Genomic DNA, 18650 nt, shown 5'->3' on the forward strand with positions numbered 1-18650 from the left:
AATGCCTCATGCCTCTTTGTGCTGCCTTTGGTTCTTTTGGCGCGAATTAACACGGGGCAGGCATAGGAGGGTCAGGGCGGGACCAAATGAGGGCGGCAGAGGAGCTGACGGTAAGCGCGAGCTGCCAATCAGGGCTCAGAGGGTGTGGCGGCAGCACTGCGTCACAGGGCGTGGTTGGAAGGTTTGAGAAGGTTTGAGAAGGTTCAGGGCGTAGAGATATAAGCGGTTGCGCAAAGCCCCCGAGAGCAGTTGGCACCGAGGAGTTCGAGCAGCAATTGAGGTACGAGGACTGAGTTGGCATTGAGTGAGGAGTGAAGGAGCACGGTCAGCGGCAGAGGACTTTGAAAGATACGAGATCGGTGAAAGACACGCATGAACCAGGATACTCGCTCGTAGGAAAGTAATGCTCGGTTGAGTTTGAAGCCGAGCCGCATATAGTGCATCGAGCTACGCAAGTGATAACGCGCTGTGTAACCGCCAGCCGCGCTGAGAGACGCCTACTTTTCCTTCCTACCTCATTGGCTGCCTTTTGTTCGGGAGACGCGCTACGAGGATCCTTCCACCGCCTGCTTGCCTTCTTCGCGGGACGTGCTGGGACCGTGGAGAGCCGGACGGGGCCGTCCCTGGACGACCAAGTCGGCGCGTTTGGCCTGAACATCAACCTGCCTGCAATTCCCTGTGTGAGTGCGACGGGCCCGAGTCTGGGCTTTAAGATAAGACTGATTAAGTGCTGCTCTGTGTCTCTGCTTCTACTGATCCTTGTACATACGTGGGAATAATAATTAAACCTGTGTTCTTCCTTCAATTCGATCGTTCTTGTGATTTCCTCATTGACTAAGCATGGTACAAATAGAACCGCTCGAATCGGGGTCCAATATTTAACGGTGACTGCACGGACCACGTGGTACGCAATCCGCTCGGTGTACTCCAATTATATGTGGCTCGTGCGAGGCTTGGTTCCCCGCTATCGTGGCGGCGCGGGTATTTAGGTACGAGCGAGACTTGGTCCCGAAACCCTACCTTGCGTTTGCCCGGAAGAGGCGTTTCAGGTCTCTCGGTTCCACTAAGCCCAGAAAGAACAAGGGGCTTAATCCCCCCCCTTGGGTAAGGGTAAGAAGGGCGGCGGAAAACCGTAACAATATATATATAAATTTTTATTTTCTTCAATCCAAGTGAACAATTAATACTTCTTTTCTCCATTATATTAATAACATGAAACAATTTAAGGTTTTTTGGAAATGGAAAAGCACTTTTTGGAGATGGAAAATCATTGGCTCTACCAATTGTTGCCCTACTACTCCACTATCAATTTAACTTTGCTCTTCCATGAGCCTCACTCTTCAAAAAAAATGAAGCCAAACACAACTGGGCATCTTGCATCATTATTCCGATAAAATTCAACCAATCACACTCACTCCTATGGAAGGTGCATCCCTTGTAGTGAAGTGGCTTCCCAGTCACCATTCCCATTCCATGCTCCCCTGTACAGAGAGCACGAAAATTCTCTGCAGTCTTAGGGCATACATCAGCGTAGAGCTCCAGCACAATGCGTCCAACTGAAGGGTGTAAAAAAAGCTTTTAAAAACAAATAAATAAACAAGAAAGGTGTCATCATGATACTTGTGTCTGGAGAGGGTCTATTGGATCTAAAGGTCTACTCACCCAACAAGGGATGGAGGCCCTCAATATCAGACATGAGATCAGGGCCATCTCACTGGACACACCTTGTGCTTTTGATAGTCTAACATCCTGCACTCCTTTCCAAACTCTCTGCCTATGGCATCCAAGGCCACCTTCGCTCTTGCATTACTGACTTCCTCTGGTCTTGTATGTGCCACCCAATGGAATGCTTTCATCTCCTCTTATTGTCAAGGCTGAAGTGCCCCAAGCAGTATTCTGGGCCCAGTAATTTTTTTTTTTTTTTTTTGTATACAAGATCGAGGCTCGTGAAAGAGCGAACATTAATCACACAGAAAGACAAACAGACACACAAAACAAATAACATCGGGAGCGGTAGACAAGATGGGGAGAGAGGGGGAAGGACACAAACACAACATTTGAGAGCAGGGACCGAGAGACATGGAGACATCGAGAGAACTGTGGGAGGGAGAGGGCTTTGGGGGGAAGGCATGGGAAGTGGGGGGGGGGGAGGGGGGGGGGAGAGGTATAAAACATATGGACACTGCCAAGACTTCCAGGAAAGAAGTTGGAATTTCAAACAAGGTGGATCTGGGGTGAATTAGTGGGGGTAGAAAAGATCAAGGTTTTGGATGGGGGAAGATAAGAGATGGTGGTGAACAGCTGTTTTGAAGACCTGGAGGGAGGAGTGTGATTGAAGTGAGTGTGGGAGTTTGTTCCAGAGGCGGGAGAAAAGAGGAATGAAAGAGTGAAGGTGAGCAGAGAGCCGAGATTTCGGCAGTTTAACCATCAGAGGGTGGCTGGCAGATCTTGTGCGACCTGTAGGAATATTTGGGGGACAGAGCACAGAGAGAGCTGGGGGAGCAAGGCCGGAGAGGAGTCGGTAGAAGACAGAAAGACCACCTACCTGCCTGCGGTGAGTGAGTGAAAGGCCCTCAGAGATAGCTTCATCGCGGGAGATTCCAATGATTCTGAAAGCTTTGGATTCAACAGCGTGAAGCCGAGCCAGGTGTGAGGCAGGAGCACCAGCCCATAGGGGAGAACAGTATTCCATTGAGCTGCGGATGAAAGCCTTGTATGTGGTGAGGAGCTCAGGTGTGCCTAGGAAGGACTTCGCACGACGGAGGATGCCCAGTCGGCGACTGGCTTTGGAGGCCAGCTTGGAAATGTGGTTTTCGCAAGAAAGATCATGGCAGATGGTGAGACCCAAAAGCTTGAGCGACAGAACTTCTTGGAGAGGATTGTTGAGAAAGTAGATGGGAGGGTTGTCCAGTCGATCTTTTCGGAGAGACATAGTAAGAGTGTGAGATTTGTCAGGATTGAAAGACATGTTCCACATGTTTGACCAGTCTGTGCTTTTGTCCAGGTCTTCAGAGAGTGAGGAGGCTGCAGACTGCCGATCTGAGGGAAGAGGAATGGAGCGGCAGAGAGTGGAGTCATCAGCAAAGAGATACAGAGGATTTTCCAGAGAGTCGGAGAGATCATTGATAAAGACCAGAAAAAGCACAGGGCCCAGCACACTGCCTTGGGGAACTCCAGCCTGAACGGGAAGGGGAGATGAGAGAAATCCATTCAGGGCCACACGTTGACTACGACCAGAGAGGAAATCCGCAAGCCATGCATGGAGATTTCCATGGATACCATAGGAGGAGAGTTTGGTGAGCAGAGCTGGGTGCCAGATCGTATCGAAGGCACGTGATATGTCAAGGGAGACAGCTCTGATTTCCTGTTTGGCATTGAGGACCTCCATCCATTGTTGAGACAGCAGAAGCAGCATGTCCAGAGTAGAGTGACCTGGTCTGAAACCAAATTGATGATCAGAGATCAAGCCATTGGAGAAGAGGAAAGATTTCATATCCGAAGCAATGATGGATTCCATGACTTTGCTGATAATTGGGAGCAGGCTGATTGGTCTGTAGTTGCAAGGATCTGTTTTTGCACCATTTTTGTGTAAAGCGGTAATGTTTGCTGATTTCCAGGATGCTGGCAGATGACCTTGAGCAAAAGATAGGGTGAAAAGAACAGAGAGAGGGTGAGATAGAGCGGCAGAGCAGGATTTTAGGACCCGTGGGCTGATGCCATCTGGTCCAGTTGCAGAATCAGAGTCGAGGTTTGACAAAAACTCCTCCACCTTGTCAGGAGAGAAGGTCACAGAGTCCAGGAGCAGTTTGGTTCGACTGGGAAAGGTGGGAACAGAGAGAGATGGGTTTGGGACTAAGGATTTTGAGTTTGGTTTGGGACTAAGGATTTTGAGGCAAACACAGAGTTGAGGCATTCGGCTTTGTCACGTGCGATGTCAATTGTGTGGCCATTTGAGGTAAGGGAGGGGATGGAGGGGGAACAAACACCAGAAACGGATTTGACCAGACGCCACCAGGATTTGGAGGAAGGAGACAGGTTTGAGAGTTCATTCTTGAGTGAGGAGAGATAGTGCTTCCTGGCACTCCTGAGGGTAGACACACACTTGTTCCGAGCTTGGTGGAAGGAACTGAGATTTCCTTCAGTTGGATTAGCCTTCCAAGAGGCAAAGGCAAGTTGTTTCAGGGCAACTGCCTCACCACAAGATTCAGTGTACCATGGACGGGAGGAAGGGTAAGACAACTGAAGGCGAGATGGGATAAATCTGTGCATGAGAGAGATCAGTTTGCTTTGGAAGAATTCCCAGGAAGAATTGATGTCAGAGGCAGTGGAGATGGGAGACCAATCCAGACGATTGATGGCTGCTTGAAGACCGTCCCAGTCGGCCTGAGTGAAATGCCAGACTCGTCGACGCTGAGGAGGCTCTCTGAGAATGGCCAGAGAGATGTCCACTTTGACAAGCACATGATCAGAAAAACCGATTGGAGCAGAAGAAGAGCAGCAGACATTAGCAGGGAAGTTAGTCATAACCAAGTCTAGAAGAGAAGATACTCCATTGGCTGAGATCCGGGTCGGGAAATTGACAGATTGTGTCAATCCCAGTGAGTCACAGAAGTCCTTTGCTGAGGTGCCATGACTGGTGAGAGAGGAACCCACACCCAACCAGGTGGCATGATGACAATTGAAGTCACCACATATGAGGAAGAGAGAGTTGGGATGAGTGGATAGAAGTTGGTCCATGTTGTCAGACAGTGAAATGTAGATGGAGTCATCACTGTTTGGGGGACGGTACAGAACACATATGAACAAAAGGTGGGAGCGGAGAGGAAGCCGTAGCCAGAGGTACTCCTGGGGGTGAGGAGGAGAGAGGGCAGTGCAAGGAGAGTGAGGAAGAGAGTTTTTGATAAAGATAGCCACCCCACCACCAGGCCGAGGCTCAGGTCTATCATACCGGAGGAGGGAGTAACCAGGAAGAGATATTAAGGAATCAGAGACATCTTGAAGGAAGAAAGTCTCTGTTAAGCAGATCAAGTCTGGATTGTCAGAAGCAACCTGTATGGAGAGATCAGTCAGGTTTGAGCGAAGGCCCCGGATGTTTGAGGTCCATACCGTTAATGAAGAGAGAGGGGGAGCATCGGGTACAGGACAGGGGAGGGGAGGAATAGGGTAAGATGAAGGATGAGAGGGGGAGGTAGGGAGAGCAGTTGTTAGTGTGTCAGCGATTGCAGAAGAGTTCCAAGAAAGGGAAGGATGAGGAGGATGAAAGGTTTGAAGGTGAAGGGATGAGGCACAGTGAGGGGTTGTTTGAGGGGGGGCAGAGGAAAGAAGAAGGTTGGGGGGGGGGGTGGAGACATGAGATAGAAGGGAGACGAGGTGGGGAGGAGGCAACTTTGAGGAGGGGGGAGGAGGGAGAATTTGAGAGGAATGGTAAGGGGGGAGATTTGAATGGGAGGAGTTGGGGGGGAGTTTTGAAGGGGAGGAGTGAGGCGGGAGTTTAGGAGGGGAGGGGCAAGGGGGGAGTTTAGGAGGGGAGGGGCAAGGGTGGAGTCTAGTAGTGGAGGGGCAAGGGGGGAGTTTAGGAGTGTAGGGGCAAGGGGGGGATTTGGAGGGGAGGGGCAAGGGAGGAGTTTATGAGGGGAAGGGCAAGGGGGGAGTTCAGGAGTGGAGGGGCAAGGGGGGGGATTTGGAGGGGAGGGGCAAGGGGGGACTTTAGGAGGGGAAGGGCAGGGGGGGAGTTCAGGAGTGGAGGGGCAAGGGGGGAGTTTAAGAGTGAAGGGGAAAGGGGTGAGTTTAGGAGTGTAGGTGCAAGGGGGGGGATTTGGAGGGGAGGGGCAAGAGGGGAGTTTAGAAAGTGGATGATTAATGAAAGACGAACATTGATAACAAATTGGGTTTGTTGTGATTTTCAAGTTAGCAATCCGATTCAGAACGATGGAGGAGGGATGGAATGAATGTGAATTTAGACCATGTAGTGAGGGAGACGTATAAGATATTGAATTTCTTTTTTTTGAGGTGGAATGAGTTGGAGAGGAAATTGAGAAAAGCCTTTTAAATAGGAAGAAAAACAGCGTGTTGTAAAATACCACTGAGTAAAACACTGAAGGGGAAAGGTTATACATATTTAAATAATATTTAAACAGAACCGTGAACAATCTTATGTGCACAAAAATACCAACGGGGGGAGAGCCGAGAGGGACCACCACGAGTCACGTGAAGGGCAAACGGTGAATATTCCCTCTTCCCTCTTCCCTCTTTCCTCCAAATATTCCCTCTTCAGACCTTGAAAAAACTAGAACGGCACTCTTCAACATTGTGACGTCGACTGATATGCCTCCACCCACATTGGTAGATCATTATACATACTTGCACCAAGTTTGATTTCAATCCATTCAGCTGTTCTCATGTTTCACATTTTTTTTACGACATGACCTCTGACTTTTGACGCTGAAATCTAATCAGTTCAGCTTTGCATCATAATATATACTTATACCAAGTTTGGTCAAACCCCCATCACAAGGTAGCACAGTAACAGAATTGTTACCTAATGGGACATCTTGCTCAGCTTGATACAGTGGAAAGCAAGGCCTCCAAGATTATTGCAATTTGCGGTGATGAAGCTGAGCCTATCGCTTTTCCATCGCAGACATGTCGGTGGTCTCTCTGCCTTCGACCACCTCCTTTCTGGTCTTGCACCCCTCATCACCCCCTCCCCCTTTCAGGTGTCTGCACGGTACACACGGTCCACTATCAAACACCTTCTGGTGAAAATACCTAAATCTAGGATTACTGCTCACCACTTCTCATTTGTTCCTCTTTTTTCCTGCCTGTGGAACCAACTTCCAAATCCTCTCCAATCTCAGTCTTCCCACCAGGTCTTCAAGACAGCTGTTCACCACCATCTCAGATCATCCCCAATTCAAAACGATGATCTATTCTATCCTTGTTAAAACCACCCAAATCCCTCCTCCTTCCATATTTCCAGATTTCCCTCCTTGGCATTTCCTACTGCATCCTTATTATCAACATCATATATTATCAACTGGCGGACTTCCTCTCTAGTCGTAGTCAACGTGTGGCCCTGAATGGGTTTCTCTCATCTCCTCTTCCTGTTCAGGCTGGAGTTCCCCAAGGCAGTGTTCTGGGCCCTGTGCTTTTTCTGGTCTTCATCAATGATCTCTCCGACTCTCTTGAAAATCCTCTCTATCTCTTTGCTGATGACTCTACTCTCTGTCGCTCCATTCTTCATCCCTCAGATCGGCAGTCTGCAGCCTCCTCGCTCTCTGCAGACCTGGACAAAATCACAGACTGGGCAAACAAGTGGAACATGTCTTTCAATCCTGACAAATCTCACACTCTTACGATGTCTCTCCAAAAAGACCGACTGGACAACCCTCCCATCCACTTTCTGAATATTCCTCTCCAAGAAGTTCTGTCATTCAAGATTTTGGGTCTCACTATCTGCCATGATCTTTCCTGGGAAAACCACGTTTCCAAGCTGGCCTCCAAAGCCAGTCGCCGACTGGGCATCCTCCGTCGTGCGGTCCTTCCTTGGCACACCTGAGCTCCTCACCACATACAAGGCTTTCATCCGCAGCTCAATGGAATACTGTTCTCCCCTCTGGGCCGGTGCTCCTGCCTTACACCTAGCTCGGCTTCACACTGTTGAAACCAAAGCTTTCAGAATCATTGGCATCTCCTGCGATGAAGCGAACTCCAAGGCCCTTTCACTCAATCACCGCAGGCAGGTTGGTGGTCTTTCTGTCTTCTACCGACTCCTCTCCGGCCTTGCCCCCCCCCCCCCCTCCCCAGCTCTCTCTCTGCTCTGTCCCCCAAATATTCCTACAGGATGCACAAGATCTGCTTGCAACTCTCTTATGGTTAAACTGCCAAAATCAAGACTCTCTGCTCACCTTCACTCCTTCATTCCTCTTTTCTCCCGCCTCTGGAACAAACTCCCTCACTCTCTTCAATCCCACTCCACCTCCATGTCTTTAAAACAGCTGTTCACCACCATCTCTTATCTTCCCCCATCCAAAACCTTGATCTTTTCTACCCCCGCTAATTTCACCCCAATTCCACTTTTTGAAATACCAACTTCTGTCCTGGAAGTCCTTGGTGTCCTTGTGTTTTATACTTCTCCCACCCCTTCCCACGCCTCCTCCCCCCAAGTCCTCTCCCTCCCACACATCTCCCTGCTCTTAAATGTTGTGTGCTCTCAAGTGTTTGTGTGCTTCCCATTCTCTTGTCTTCCGCTCCCTCTTTTTATATATTTTGTTTGTCTGGTTGATTTGTTTGTGAAGTAAATGTCAGCTCTTTCACGAGCCTCGATTCAGTATACAACAAAAAAAAAAAAACTCCATGCATCTTCTCTTGAATACCCATTCCTCCCCAAACCCATTGTTTGTCCAAGTCTCCCTCTGGCTTCGCCTTCGGCATGCTGTTGGTGTTGCCCCCCCCTCTTTCTACTGCTCCTTTAAATTTAATTACAAGGTACGAAATACACATATATATATATATACATATAGGCTAGATACACACATATATATATATATATATACACACACACATGTAATGCACTTGTAAACTGTATGTTAATTACGGGCACCACGTGAGATATAACCTGTTCAAGCATGGATTTAAAAATGAAAACGTCAGCTCTCACCAGAGTCTCCTCCAATGGTTATGTCTAAAAACACGACGGGATTCGCCACGTTGGACGGACGATCAGTCGGACTTGAACGACCCATGAGGCTCTGAATGAGACACAAAAATAAATGTTTGCACCACGCACGTGCAGCCCCAGTCCCCACACTGGACTACGTTCGCTAAAAATGGCCCAACATACTAAGCCCTCCTCTTTTCGTGACGTCGTATTATTATTATTATTTTTATTCTATTTTTTTAAACGCTAGTTGGATAAATATTTACTTTTTAATTTCCGATTATATATTGAACCTATAGTTTTGTTTTTGAATAACTGTAAATTTACTCACGTTAGAAAACTGTTAAAAAGTACAGACAAAGAAAGAAGGAAGAGTATCACTTAAGCTTGTACATATATTTATATACATCCTCATGCGATTCCAAACCAGTGCCATTGCATGTCTCCTTTTGGTTTTATTTTTAAAATCAAAGAAAGTCACATTCGACTCACTCCTCTCTTCGTGACATCGTATTTTTATATCCCTAATATTAATTCCGATGATTATATTGGACCTTTAGTTGTTTATTAATAACGGCATGTTGTTATTGTTGTTGGTGTCGTTGTTTTGTTTGTGTTGGGTTTTTTGGTGTTGTTGTTTTGTTGTTGTTGTTGTTTTGTTGGTGTTGTTGTTTTTTTGGTGTTGTTGTTTTGTTGGTGTCGGTGTCGGTGTTGGTGTTGTTGCTTGTTGGTGTTCTTGCTTTGTTGGTGTTGGTGTTCTTGTTGTTTTGTTGTTGTTGTTGTTTTGTTGGTGTCGGGGTTGGTGTTGTTGTTTGTTGGTGTTGTTGTTTTGTTGTTGTTTTGTTGGTGTTGTTGTTGTTTTGTTGTTGTTGTTGTTTTGTTGGTGTTGGTGTTGTTGTTTGGTTGGTGTTGTTGTTGTTTTGTTGTTGTTGTTGTTGTTTTGTTGGTGAAGGTGTTGTTGTTGGTGTTGTTGTTGGTGTTGTTGTTTTGTTGGTGTTGTTGTTTTGTTGTTGTTGTTGTTGTTGTTTTGTTGTTGTTTTGTTGGTGTTGTTGTTTTTTTGTTGTTTTTTTGGTGTTGTTGTTTTGTTGGTGTCGGTGTCGGTGTTGGTGTTGTTGCTTGTTGGTGTTCTTGCTTTGTTGGTGTTGGTGTTCTTGTTGTTTTGTTGTTGTTGGTGTTGGTGTTCTTGCTTTGTTGGTGTTGGTGTTCTTGTTGTTTTGTTGTTGTTGTTGTTGTTGTTTTGTTGGTGTTGGTGGTGGTGTTTTGTTGGTGTCGGGGTTGGTGTTGTTGTTTGTTGGTGTTGTTGTTGGTGTTGTTGTTGGTGTTGTTGTTTTGTTGGTGTTGTTTTTGTTTTGTTGTTGTTGTTGTTGTTTTGTTGGTGTTGGTGTTGGTGGTGGTGTTTTGTTGGTGTCGGGGTTGGTGTTGTTGTTTGTTGGTGTTGTTGTTGGTGTTTTGTTGGTGTTGTTTTGTTGGTGTTGTTGTTTTGTTGTTGTTTTGTTGGTGTTTGTGTTTCGTATACAGCCAATGGCTGCTGATTGCATCATCTTCTGGAGGCGAGGCTGTGCCGCTGATACAGTGCCCCTGTTACTAATCATCTGGTACTCATTTTGCCGACCTCGGAAGAATGACATGCCGAATCAACCCACTTGGTGTTATTTAACGGTACTACAGGGGCTCGAACTGAAGACCCAAGGGGTTGAGGGACATCGGCAGGCCTTGTAGTTGTAGTTGTAGGTAGTTTGAGTATGGATGGGTGATTGTGTATACCGGTATTTGTGCTGATTGTGATATCTGTGAAGGGGTCTTCTCAAGGGATAGTGTGTGGTTGGTGTTGTACATTCTTCACCCTAAAACCGCCTAAACCCACGTCCGGGAGATGGGAGGGGTTCAAGTACAGTTTAGCGGTTGCCGAAGACGATAAGAAGAGGCCATTTCGTTGGGTACAAAAGGTTGTTCATTGTACAGAAATCTCCAGCAACTGCTCGCGAACGGAAGTCGTAACGGCTTACATAAAACCAACAACCCTCTTCGGAGGGCGTGGCTCCAACAGCCGCGCGTGCGTCACGACGACACAACCACAAGCCCGTGTGCGTGGGTTAGACCAAACCCATCGTAATGGTAATCGTCACATGCGGATAAGTTAACCGCGACAAATGAATAAGGCAACCGCGACATGTGAATAAGGTAACCACTACATGCGCCCCTCCAGAAGGCACGCCACGGGCGTGTACGTAGTTCGCGGGTGGAACAGAGCCGGGCCACGGGTGGAACAGAGCCGGGCCGCGGGTGGAACAGAGCCGGGCCGCGGGTGGAACAGAGCCGGGCCATGGGTGGAACAGAGCCGGGCCGCGGGTGGAACAGAGCCAGGCCGCGGGAGGAACAGAGCCGGTCCGCGGGTGGAACAGAGCCGGGCCGCGGGTGGAACAGAGCCGGTCCACGGGTGGAACAGAGCCGGGCCACGGGTGGAACAGAGCCGGGCCGTGGGTGGAACAGAGCCGGGCCGCGGGTGGAACAGAGCCGGGCCGCGGGTGCTGAGCAGCGGGAGCCGTTGTAGTTGCAGCAGTAGGAATTGCGGGAGTGGCGAGCAGCAGTGCGCGCGAAGACAACGAGGCGCCAGTGCGTGCGAAGGTAACAAAGCAGCCGTGCGTGCGCAAGAGATGAGCAGCGGTAGTAGCTGTAGTTGCAGGAGCATCAGCCTTGGGATCCGCCGTAAGAGCAGTAGTAGGAGTGGTGAGCAGCAGTACTCGGCCTGTGTGCGTGGAGGCGACGAAGTAGCAGTACTCGGCCTGTGTGCGTGAAGGCGACGAGCAGCAGTACTCGGCCTGTGTGCGCGGAGGCGACGAGCAGCGGTGCTCGGCCTGTGTGTGCGAAGGTGACGAGCAGCAGTACTCGGCCTGTGTGCGCGGAGGCGACGAGCAGCGGTGCTCGGCCTGTGTGCGCGAAGGCGACGAAGTAGCCATGCCCGGCCTGTGTGCGCGGAGGCGACGAGCAGCAGTACTCGGCCTGTGTGCGCGAAGGCGACGAAGTAGCCGTGCCGCCAACGCCCCGTAACGGCGTTCCTTCGGAGTGCTTCGGACCCATCTCTGGAGGGTCCCAGAGATGCTTCGCCCCTCTAGTCGTAGAGGAGGAACCGAGCGCGATGCGCGAATCACATGGCCGCTCGTCGTTGCTAAAACTCCGGCAGTTCGAGTTTAGGTCTTGTGGAAGAAATTGCGGTCGCAATCCTGCCGTGTTCATTTGGCCCCCGAATAAGTTCGGGGGCAACGGGGTCACCAGTTTAGCGGTTGCCGAAGACGATAAGAAGAGGCCATTTCGTTGGGTACAAAAGGTTGTTTATTGTACAGAAATCTCCAGCAACTGCTCGCGAACGGAAGTCGTAACGGCTTATATAAAACCAAGAACCCTCTTCGGAGGGCGTGGCTCCAACAGCCGCGCGTGCGTCACGACGACACAACCACAAGCCCGTGTGCGTGGGTTAGACCAAACCCATCGTAATGGTAACCGTCACATGCGGATAAGTTAACCGCGACAAGTGAATAAGGTAACCACTACAACAGTATCTATATATATATAAAACACAGTTGTGTGTGTGTGTGTGTGTGTGTGTGTGTGTGTGTGTGTGTGTGTGTGTGTGTGTGTGTGTGTGTGTGTGTGCGTGCGTGTGTGTGTGTGTGTAATGTTACCGATAGACTCCGAAACGGAGAGGCTCACGTGCTTGATATTTGGCATAGACATGGCCATTGAGCCTGGGACAAACATGGCTGAGACCATATTTGACGAGATCCATATTTTTTATTCATATTTACCTGAGCGCATTTCAGCGAAGTACCCGCTAATCTCAGCCAGTGCGAGCAGCTCGCTGATTCGCTCAGAGCGATCACGTGATGTTCCATCCCGTCACACGTCACACGTTTGCACGTGATTCAGGGCGAAAAGCCATTGCGTTTTTCACCTTTATGCGATCGTGTTTTGTGTCGATTTTGTGCGATGTATGAATTAAATTTTAATTCATATTTCGTGTTTACGAATTCGAATACGAAGGATTTCCCCTTTCCCCCTTTCGATTTCGAATACGAATCGAATACGAGCTTGAGTCGAGAGGGCGAATGTACGGGTTGGGAATGTACGGGTCTCCCCTCCCCCACCCGGCAATGCCGGATACTTCTGCTAGGATCACGTGATGTTCCAACTTTGCCGCCATAATCTCACAGTTATGCGTTCGCACGTAATTCAGTTTTTTCACATTTCAGCGAGGAACATTGCCATTCACACCACATAGGTTTTTTTTCACTTTCATCTGATATTTGTGATTTATTTCAAACAAACTGTATTGCCCATCTACACGGCCATGTATTCCTATTAACGTTATGTAAAGTACATAAATTGTGTGGATTACATCATTTCTGGATGTGATCAATTGCCAGTAACCATCTATATCCCTCCCCTCCCCTTCCCTCCTCCCCCTCCCTTCCCCCTCCACCCTACCCTCTCCCCTTCCCCCCTCCCCTTTCCCCTCCCCTAGAGTCCCTGTATATAGAGAGTTGTGTCAACTCAAATTTGGACGCCATTTTGTGTCTAAGTGTGTTGGATTAGATATACATGTACATTCGCGATATGGGGTGATATATTCTAAACCTGCTAAAAAAAAATTTACTACACATATTTAGTCTTATTATTACATACAGGTGATATTTGTTTTGTCAAAAACTCAGCTATTGCCGTGAAAAAGAGCTGTGTGGTGATATTAAAAGTGGTATGGCAAGGCATATTACAAGCCAACACTGCATATAAGAGCTAACATTATAAGTAAGACAAACCAATGCTGTCGTTCTCTGAATTTTAATAACTTTTAGAAAGGAGTGTGGGCATATCCAATATTTTTTAAAGGGTGCCGAGAGCAATTCCGGTGTAGGACTTCCAGCCGACATATAGTCTAACACACTTAAAACAAATTCTGTACATGGTATTGCCATATTTCTATAGTGTACAACTTTAGTTTTATCGACATTTATATTCAATTTCCATTGTAATGACTTAACAAGCTGCAAGTCAGCTTCTGTCTCTGACATAAGGAAAACGTCATCGGCATCTAGTAAGATTGAAACGTTCATTTATTACTACACCCTTGCCCAGAACTCTGATGGATATTGCCTGATCGATTAATATGTTTCATAGCTGGCGACTTAATTAACACTTAATTTTCGACTGCGCCAAGCCGTAATTAAACAGAGAAAAAACTTTTTAAAATACCTGCAGTGTGCACGGTTCGTCGAGTCGAACAGATATGGAAAAGCACAGATAAGACGTCGTATTCACCATAACTTGTTTAATTTCACCAGGAACACGATGAGGCCAACACAGTAAACATTCAGTACAAAACTTGGTTCATACATTCAGTACAGAATCTATACATCTTATATTTCCCAGATTGGTTTGAACAACCAAAAGCAGAACAACCAGTCATTTTGTTTGGCAATAAACAACATTCCCGTACCAAGCTGACGTTCACGCACGGTGAAGTTAGACACAAAATGGCGCCACGAAATCACGTGACCAGAAATCTTGAGTCAGCGCATGGCGCAACTCTCTTTATACAGGGACTCTACCCTCCCCTCCCCCTCCCTTTCCCCCATGCCCCTCCCCCTCCCCTCCCCCTCCCTTTCCCCATGCTCCTCGCTTTCCCCCGACCCCTTCCTTTCTGTCCTACCCCTTCCCCTCCCCCCTCCCCTCCCCCTCTCCCTCCACCTCCCCCTCCTCCCTCCCCCCACCCTCCCACTCCTCTCCCCCTCCCATCCCTCCCCCTCCCCCCTCTCCTCCCCTCCCCCTCCCCTCCCCCTCCCCTCCCCCTCCCCCCTCTCCTCCGCTCCCCCCGTTCCCCTCCCCTCCCATCCCCCTCCCCTCCCCACATCCCCCTCCCCTCCCCCCTCCTCCCCTCCCCTGCCCCTCCCCCTCCCCCTCCCCTCCCCTCCCTCCCCCTCCATCCCGCTCCCCCTCCCTTTCCCCCCTCCCCCTCCCCCTACCCTCCCCCTCCCTTCTCCCTCCACCCTACCCTCTCCCCTTCCCCCCTCCCCTTTCCCCTCCTCTCCCCTTCCCCCCTCCCCTTTCCCCTCCTCTCCCCCTCCCCTCCCCTCCCCCTCCCTTTCCCCCATGCCCTTCCCTTTCCCCCCTACCCCTTCCTTTCTGCCCTACCCCTTCCCCATCCCCCTCCCTTTCCCTCATGCTCCTCCCTTTCCCCCCTACCCCTTCCTTTCTGTCCTACCCCTTCCCCACCCCTCTCCCCCTCCCCCCTCCCCCTCCCCTCCCCCTCCCCCTCCCCTCGCCCTCCACCTCCCCCTCCACCTCCCCCACCCCCCTCCACCTCCCCCACCCCCCTCGCCCTCCCTCCCCCTCCACCTCCCCCACCCCCTCCACCTCCCCCACCCCCCCCTCGCCCTCCCCTCCACCTCCCCCTCCCCCCACCCTCCCACTCCTCCCTCCCCCCACCCTCCCACTCCTCCCTCCCCCCACCCTCCCACTCCTCGCTCCCCCCACCCTCCCACTCCTCCCTCCCCCCACCCTCCCAATCCTCCCTCCCCCCACCCCTCCCACTCCTCTCCCCCTCCCATCCCTCCCCCTCCCCCTCCCCCCCCCCCCTCCCTCTCCCCTCCCCCCCTCCCTCTCCCCTCCCCCCTCTCCTCCCTCCCTCCCCCCTGTTCCCCTCCCCTTCCCCCCTTCCCTGCCCTCCCCCGCCCGGCAATGCCGGGTACTTCTGCTAGTATTTAATAAGGAGATGGACATGGCGGAGCACATTAACATTTAAATAAATTAATCTCATTGGTTGTTCTCATATCAAAGAAGGCCGTTCACAAAAGACATGAGAATCACGTTTTCAATTTGTTTATCGTGCCGAAGCTGTTTTCCCAGACAGCAATGTATCCTCATCACCTCATGTTAAGGGACATCCAAGAAGGCCAGACCACTTTTGCTACCTGCAGTCCAAGGAATGTGAAACTTGGTTAAAGTACCGGTCATAACTGGCCTACCCTCAATGAAGGAAACCGTGGGATATTTAATATCCACAACGAATGTGCTCGTAGATGAGCCAAAACCCATTTTAACGTTCATCCGAGGGATGGCACACTCATCTATTAATCGCCCTGCATATAAAACAAGAAGAAAAAGACATAAAATGTCATAGCCCCCTTGGTTTTAGTAATTATGCTGTCCAGAGTTAAATGCCGCCATTCGGCCATCTTTGGTTGTTTTATAAAACAAAATCTTCTGCATAATGTATTGTCTTTGCACCAAGTTTGAACAAAATTGGTCCATGTATGTCCAAGAAATGGTTGATGACGTGTTCAATATCGGGTTTTTAACAACTAAAGGGCTGCCAGTGTACCAGTCGACCATCTTTGTTCAGATCACAAAATAAAGTGAGGTGCACGTGTGTGCCAAGTTTGAACAAAATCGGACCATGCATGTTCAATAAATAGTTGGGCACACGTTTAAGTAACAAAATGGCCGCAAGTCGGCCATCTTGGATCTGATCTTGAAAATAAATGACTTGCACATGTAAGCCATCATTCATTATCCGTGTGCAAAGTTTGAACAACATCGGTAAATGCATGTTCGAGAAATGGTTGAGGACGTGTTCAACATCGGGTTTATTACGACGTAGCCCATCAGGCAGAGCCGTCTAGAACAGTGTTTGTCCGTCTGTATGTATGTATGTCTGTCTGTATGTATGTTTGTATGTATGCATGTCCCCTCAAACGTATACCAATCAGAGCTGAGAATGTGATCACATGACAGAGTGAGCTGATTATGTCTGATGTCATTACGGCCGTGCAGCGGCTGACTCTCCGCACACCGCAATTTTGATTTATATGCCGTTCATGCCAAACTTATCGTCGAACCTGTCATATATCACAATCGTCATGCTCTGCCTTGACGTTTTTCATTCAGTGTGAAACACAAACAAACCAATTGTTAAAATGACCATCAAATATCAAAAGCATCGGCGTTACGGGTCTTCCAACAATAATGTACGATACGGTATGTATAGGCCTTAGGCGTTATACTTCATGTTCGGAACGCTTCGGACAAATTAAGCCCAGGTTTCTTAATGCAGTAATGTATCGTTTCAGTAGTATCGTTTTTGTAATAACTAGGGCATGCCCGTACTATATATACTAGGGCATGCCCGTACTATATCTATATCTAAAATTATATCCCCCCCTCTATTTACATGAAATGGTTTGGTCCATGAAATGTTTTGGTCCATTCGCAACGCCAAAGCGAACGGCGAACGCTTTACATGAAATGGTTTGGTGCATGAAATGTTTTGGTCCATTCGCAACGCCAAAGCGAACGGCGAACGGCTTGCGAGTACAGTGACAATCCCCCCGGGGTTTTTATTAGTTTTAAAACATAGTTTAACGCCAACATAGCGCCAACATAGTTTGCAAACGTGAAATAAATGAATACGCTCTCAAATGTGCCAAAAAAAAAAAAAAACGCTACCCGTACGCTCTACCCCGCCCGTACGCCCGTAAACAAAAAAAACAACGCTCTTCGCTTCCGCCCTTCGCTCTGACTGAATTGGGAGAAATAATGCGCATAAGAAATCGAGAAATTATTATTTTCTCCGGAAGAAATCGAATTACGTACCGTAATGGCGCACGCGCTGGGCTCAGCATCAGCTCGCTCTCACATCGGCCACGCCTACGCAATAACGCGTTCTGTGATTGGATGCCGGAAGTGCAGTCCTCACTGTCCGGAAGGTCGTATATCGCAGTTACGATGAATCGCAAATTAGTTTTTATTAGTTTTATAATTAGTTTTAAAACATAGTTTAACGGCAACATAGTTTGCCGACGGGAAATAAATGAATACGCTCTCAAATGTGCCATCCGAGGCAGAGTGTGTTCGCCACGTTCGGCACACGTGATAGCTCGCTGCTCTCTGATTGGTTGAATCGTTTTTTGGACATAGCTCGGTAAGTACTTCTGCGATTAATTTAAAACCTTGAAAAGGCACATCCTCGGGTCCCCAGCAATATACCTGGCAAGTTTCAAGTATATCGGACCGGTAGTTGTCGAGAAACAGCGGTCACAGACATACAAACAAACAAACGTACAAACAAACATACACACAGAGATTAGTGGAATTATAGATAGATAATAGCCGGTGAAGCCGGTGTTGTGAATGAACGCGTACGTATTATGTTGAAAAGCTAGATTTTGCAGGATCCTTTGAGAATTTCGAAGCTTTGACGCACCAAACCGCTCCATGGAGGCCGCCATTTTGCGGATTCGGAAGTATGCATAAACAATTGCGAAAAAGTTCAATAGGAGTTTGTTTCACCCGTCTTTTTTTGATTCACAATCTTATGTTGAAAAGCCAGATTATGCTGGATCCTTTGAGAATTTCGAAGCTTTGACGCACCAAATCGCTCCATTGAGGCCGCCATCTTGCGGATGCGGAAGTATGCATAAAAAATTAGGAAAAAGTTAATTAGGCGCCCGCGGAACTACGTAACTTCCGGTTAGGGCACCCTTCGCGACAACAGTCGCGACTCTGAGGCATTTTCTAAATTTTTCTCTGGGCCGAGGTGTGAGCGAGAAAAGTGTGTGCCAGGATGTGTGATGATTGGATGTGTAACAGGAGAGTGCACACCCGAGGGTGTTACGGAGAGTATGACGGAGGAGTGTGTGCCACAGTGTACCGGAGAAGAGTGTGTTACGGAGTGTGTAACGGGAGAGAGTGTTACAGAGTGTGTGCAGGAGTGCACACCAGAGCGTGTTGCAGAGTGTGTGCAGGAATGCACACCCGAGGGTGTAACGGAGTGTGTAACGAAAGAGTGTGTGCCAGGGTGTGCGTGAGGGTGTGCGGTAATGAAGTGTTTGAACGGCGTGAGTGCACCTAGGTGTACAGGTACGAGTACGGAGCATGAGGGAGAATGCACACCAGACTCTGTGTGGAAAGAGTGTGTAACGGAGTGTATGGGAGGCG

At 48.9% G+C, this 18650-nt stretch overlaps 1 protein-coding gene across 2 annotated transcripts in view; it reads right to left on the reverse strand.

The window, feature by feature from the left end:
• Positions 1-8878, reverse strand: part of PPID (peptidylprolyl isomerase D) — a 74610-nt gene extending 65732 nt beyond the window's left edge. Inside the window, exons 1-2 of one of the 2 annotated variants that reach the window (XM_078775693.1) lie at positions 8660-8878; positions 1416-1556 (exon numbers count right to left, since the gene is read on the reverse strand). In XM_078775693.1, the coding sequence (XP_078631819.1) occupies positions 1416-1556; positions 8660-8744 (226 nt within the window). In that variant the 5' untranslated portion in view covers positions 8745-8878. The remainder of the gene's footprint in view (positions 1-1415; positions 1557-8659) is intronic. The other variant, XM_078775697.1, reaches the window with a different exon arrangement.
• Positions 8879-18650: the final 9772 nt, after the last annotated feature.

This window comes from Myxine glutinosa, chromosome 1 (genome assembly GCF_964187855.1).
Source record: "Myxine glutinosa chromosome 1, kmMyxGlut1.1, whole genome shotgun sequence".
Taxonomy (NCBI): Eukaryota; Metazoa; Chordata; class Myxini; order Myxiniformes; family Myxinidae; genus Myxine; species Myxine glutinosa.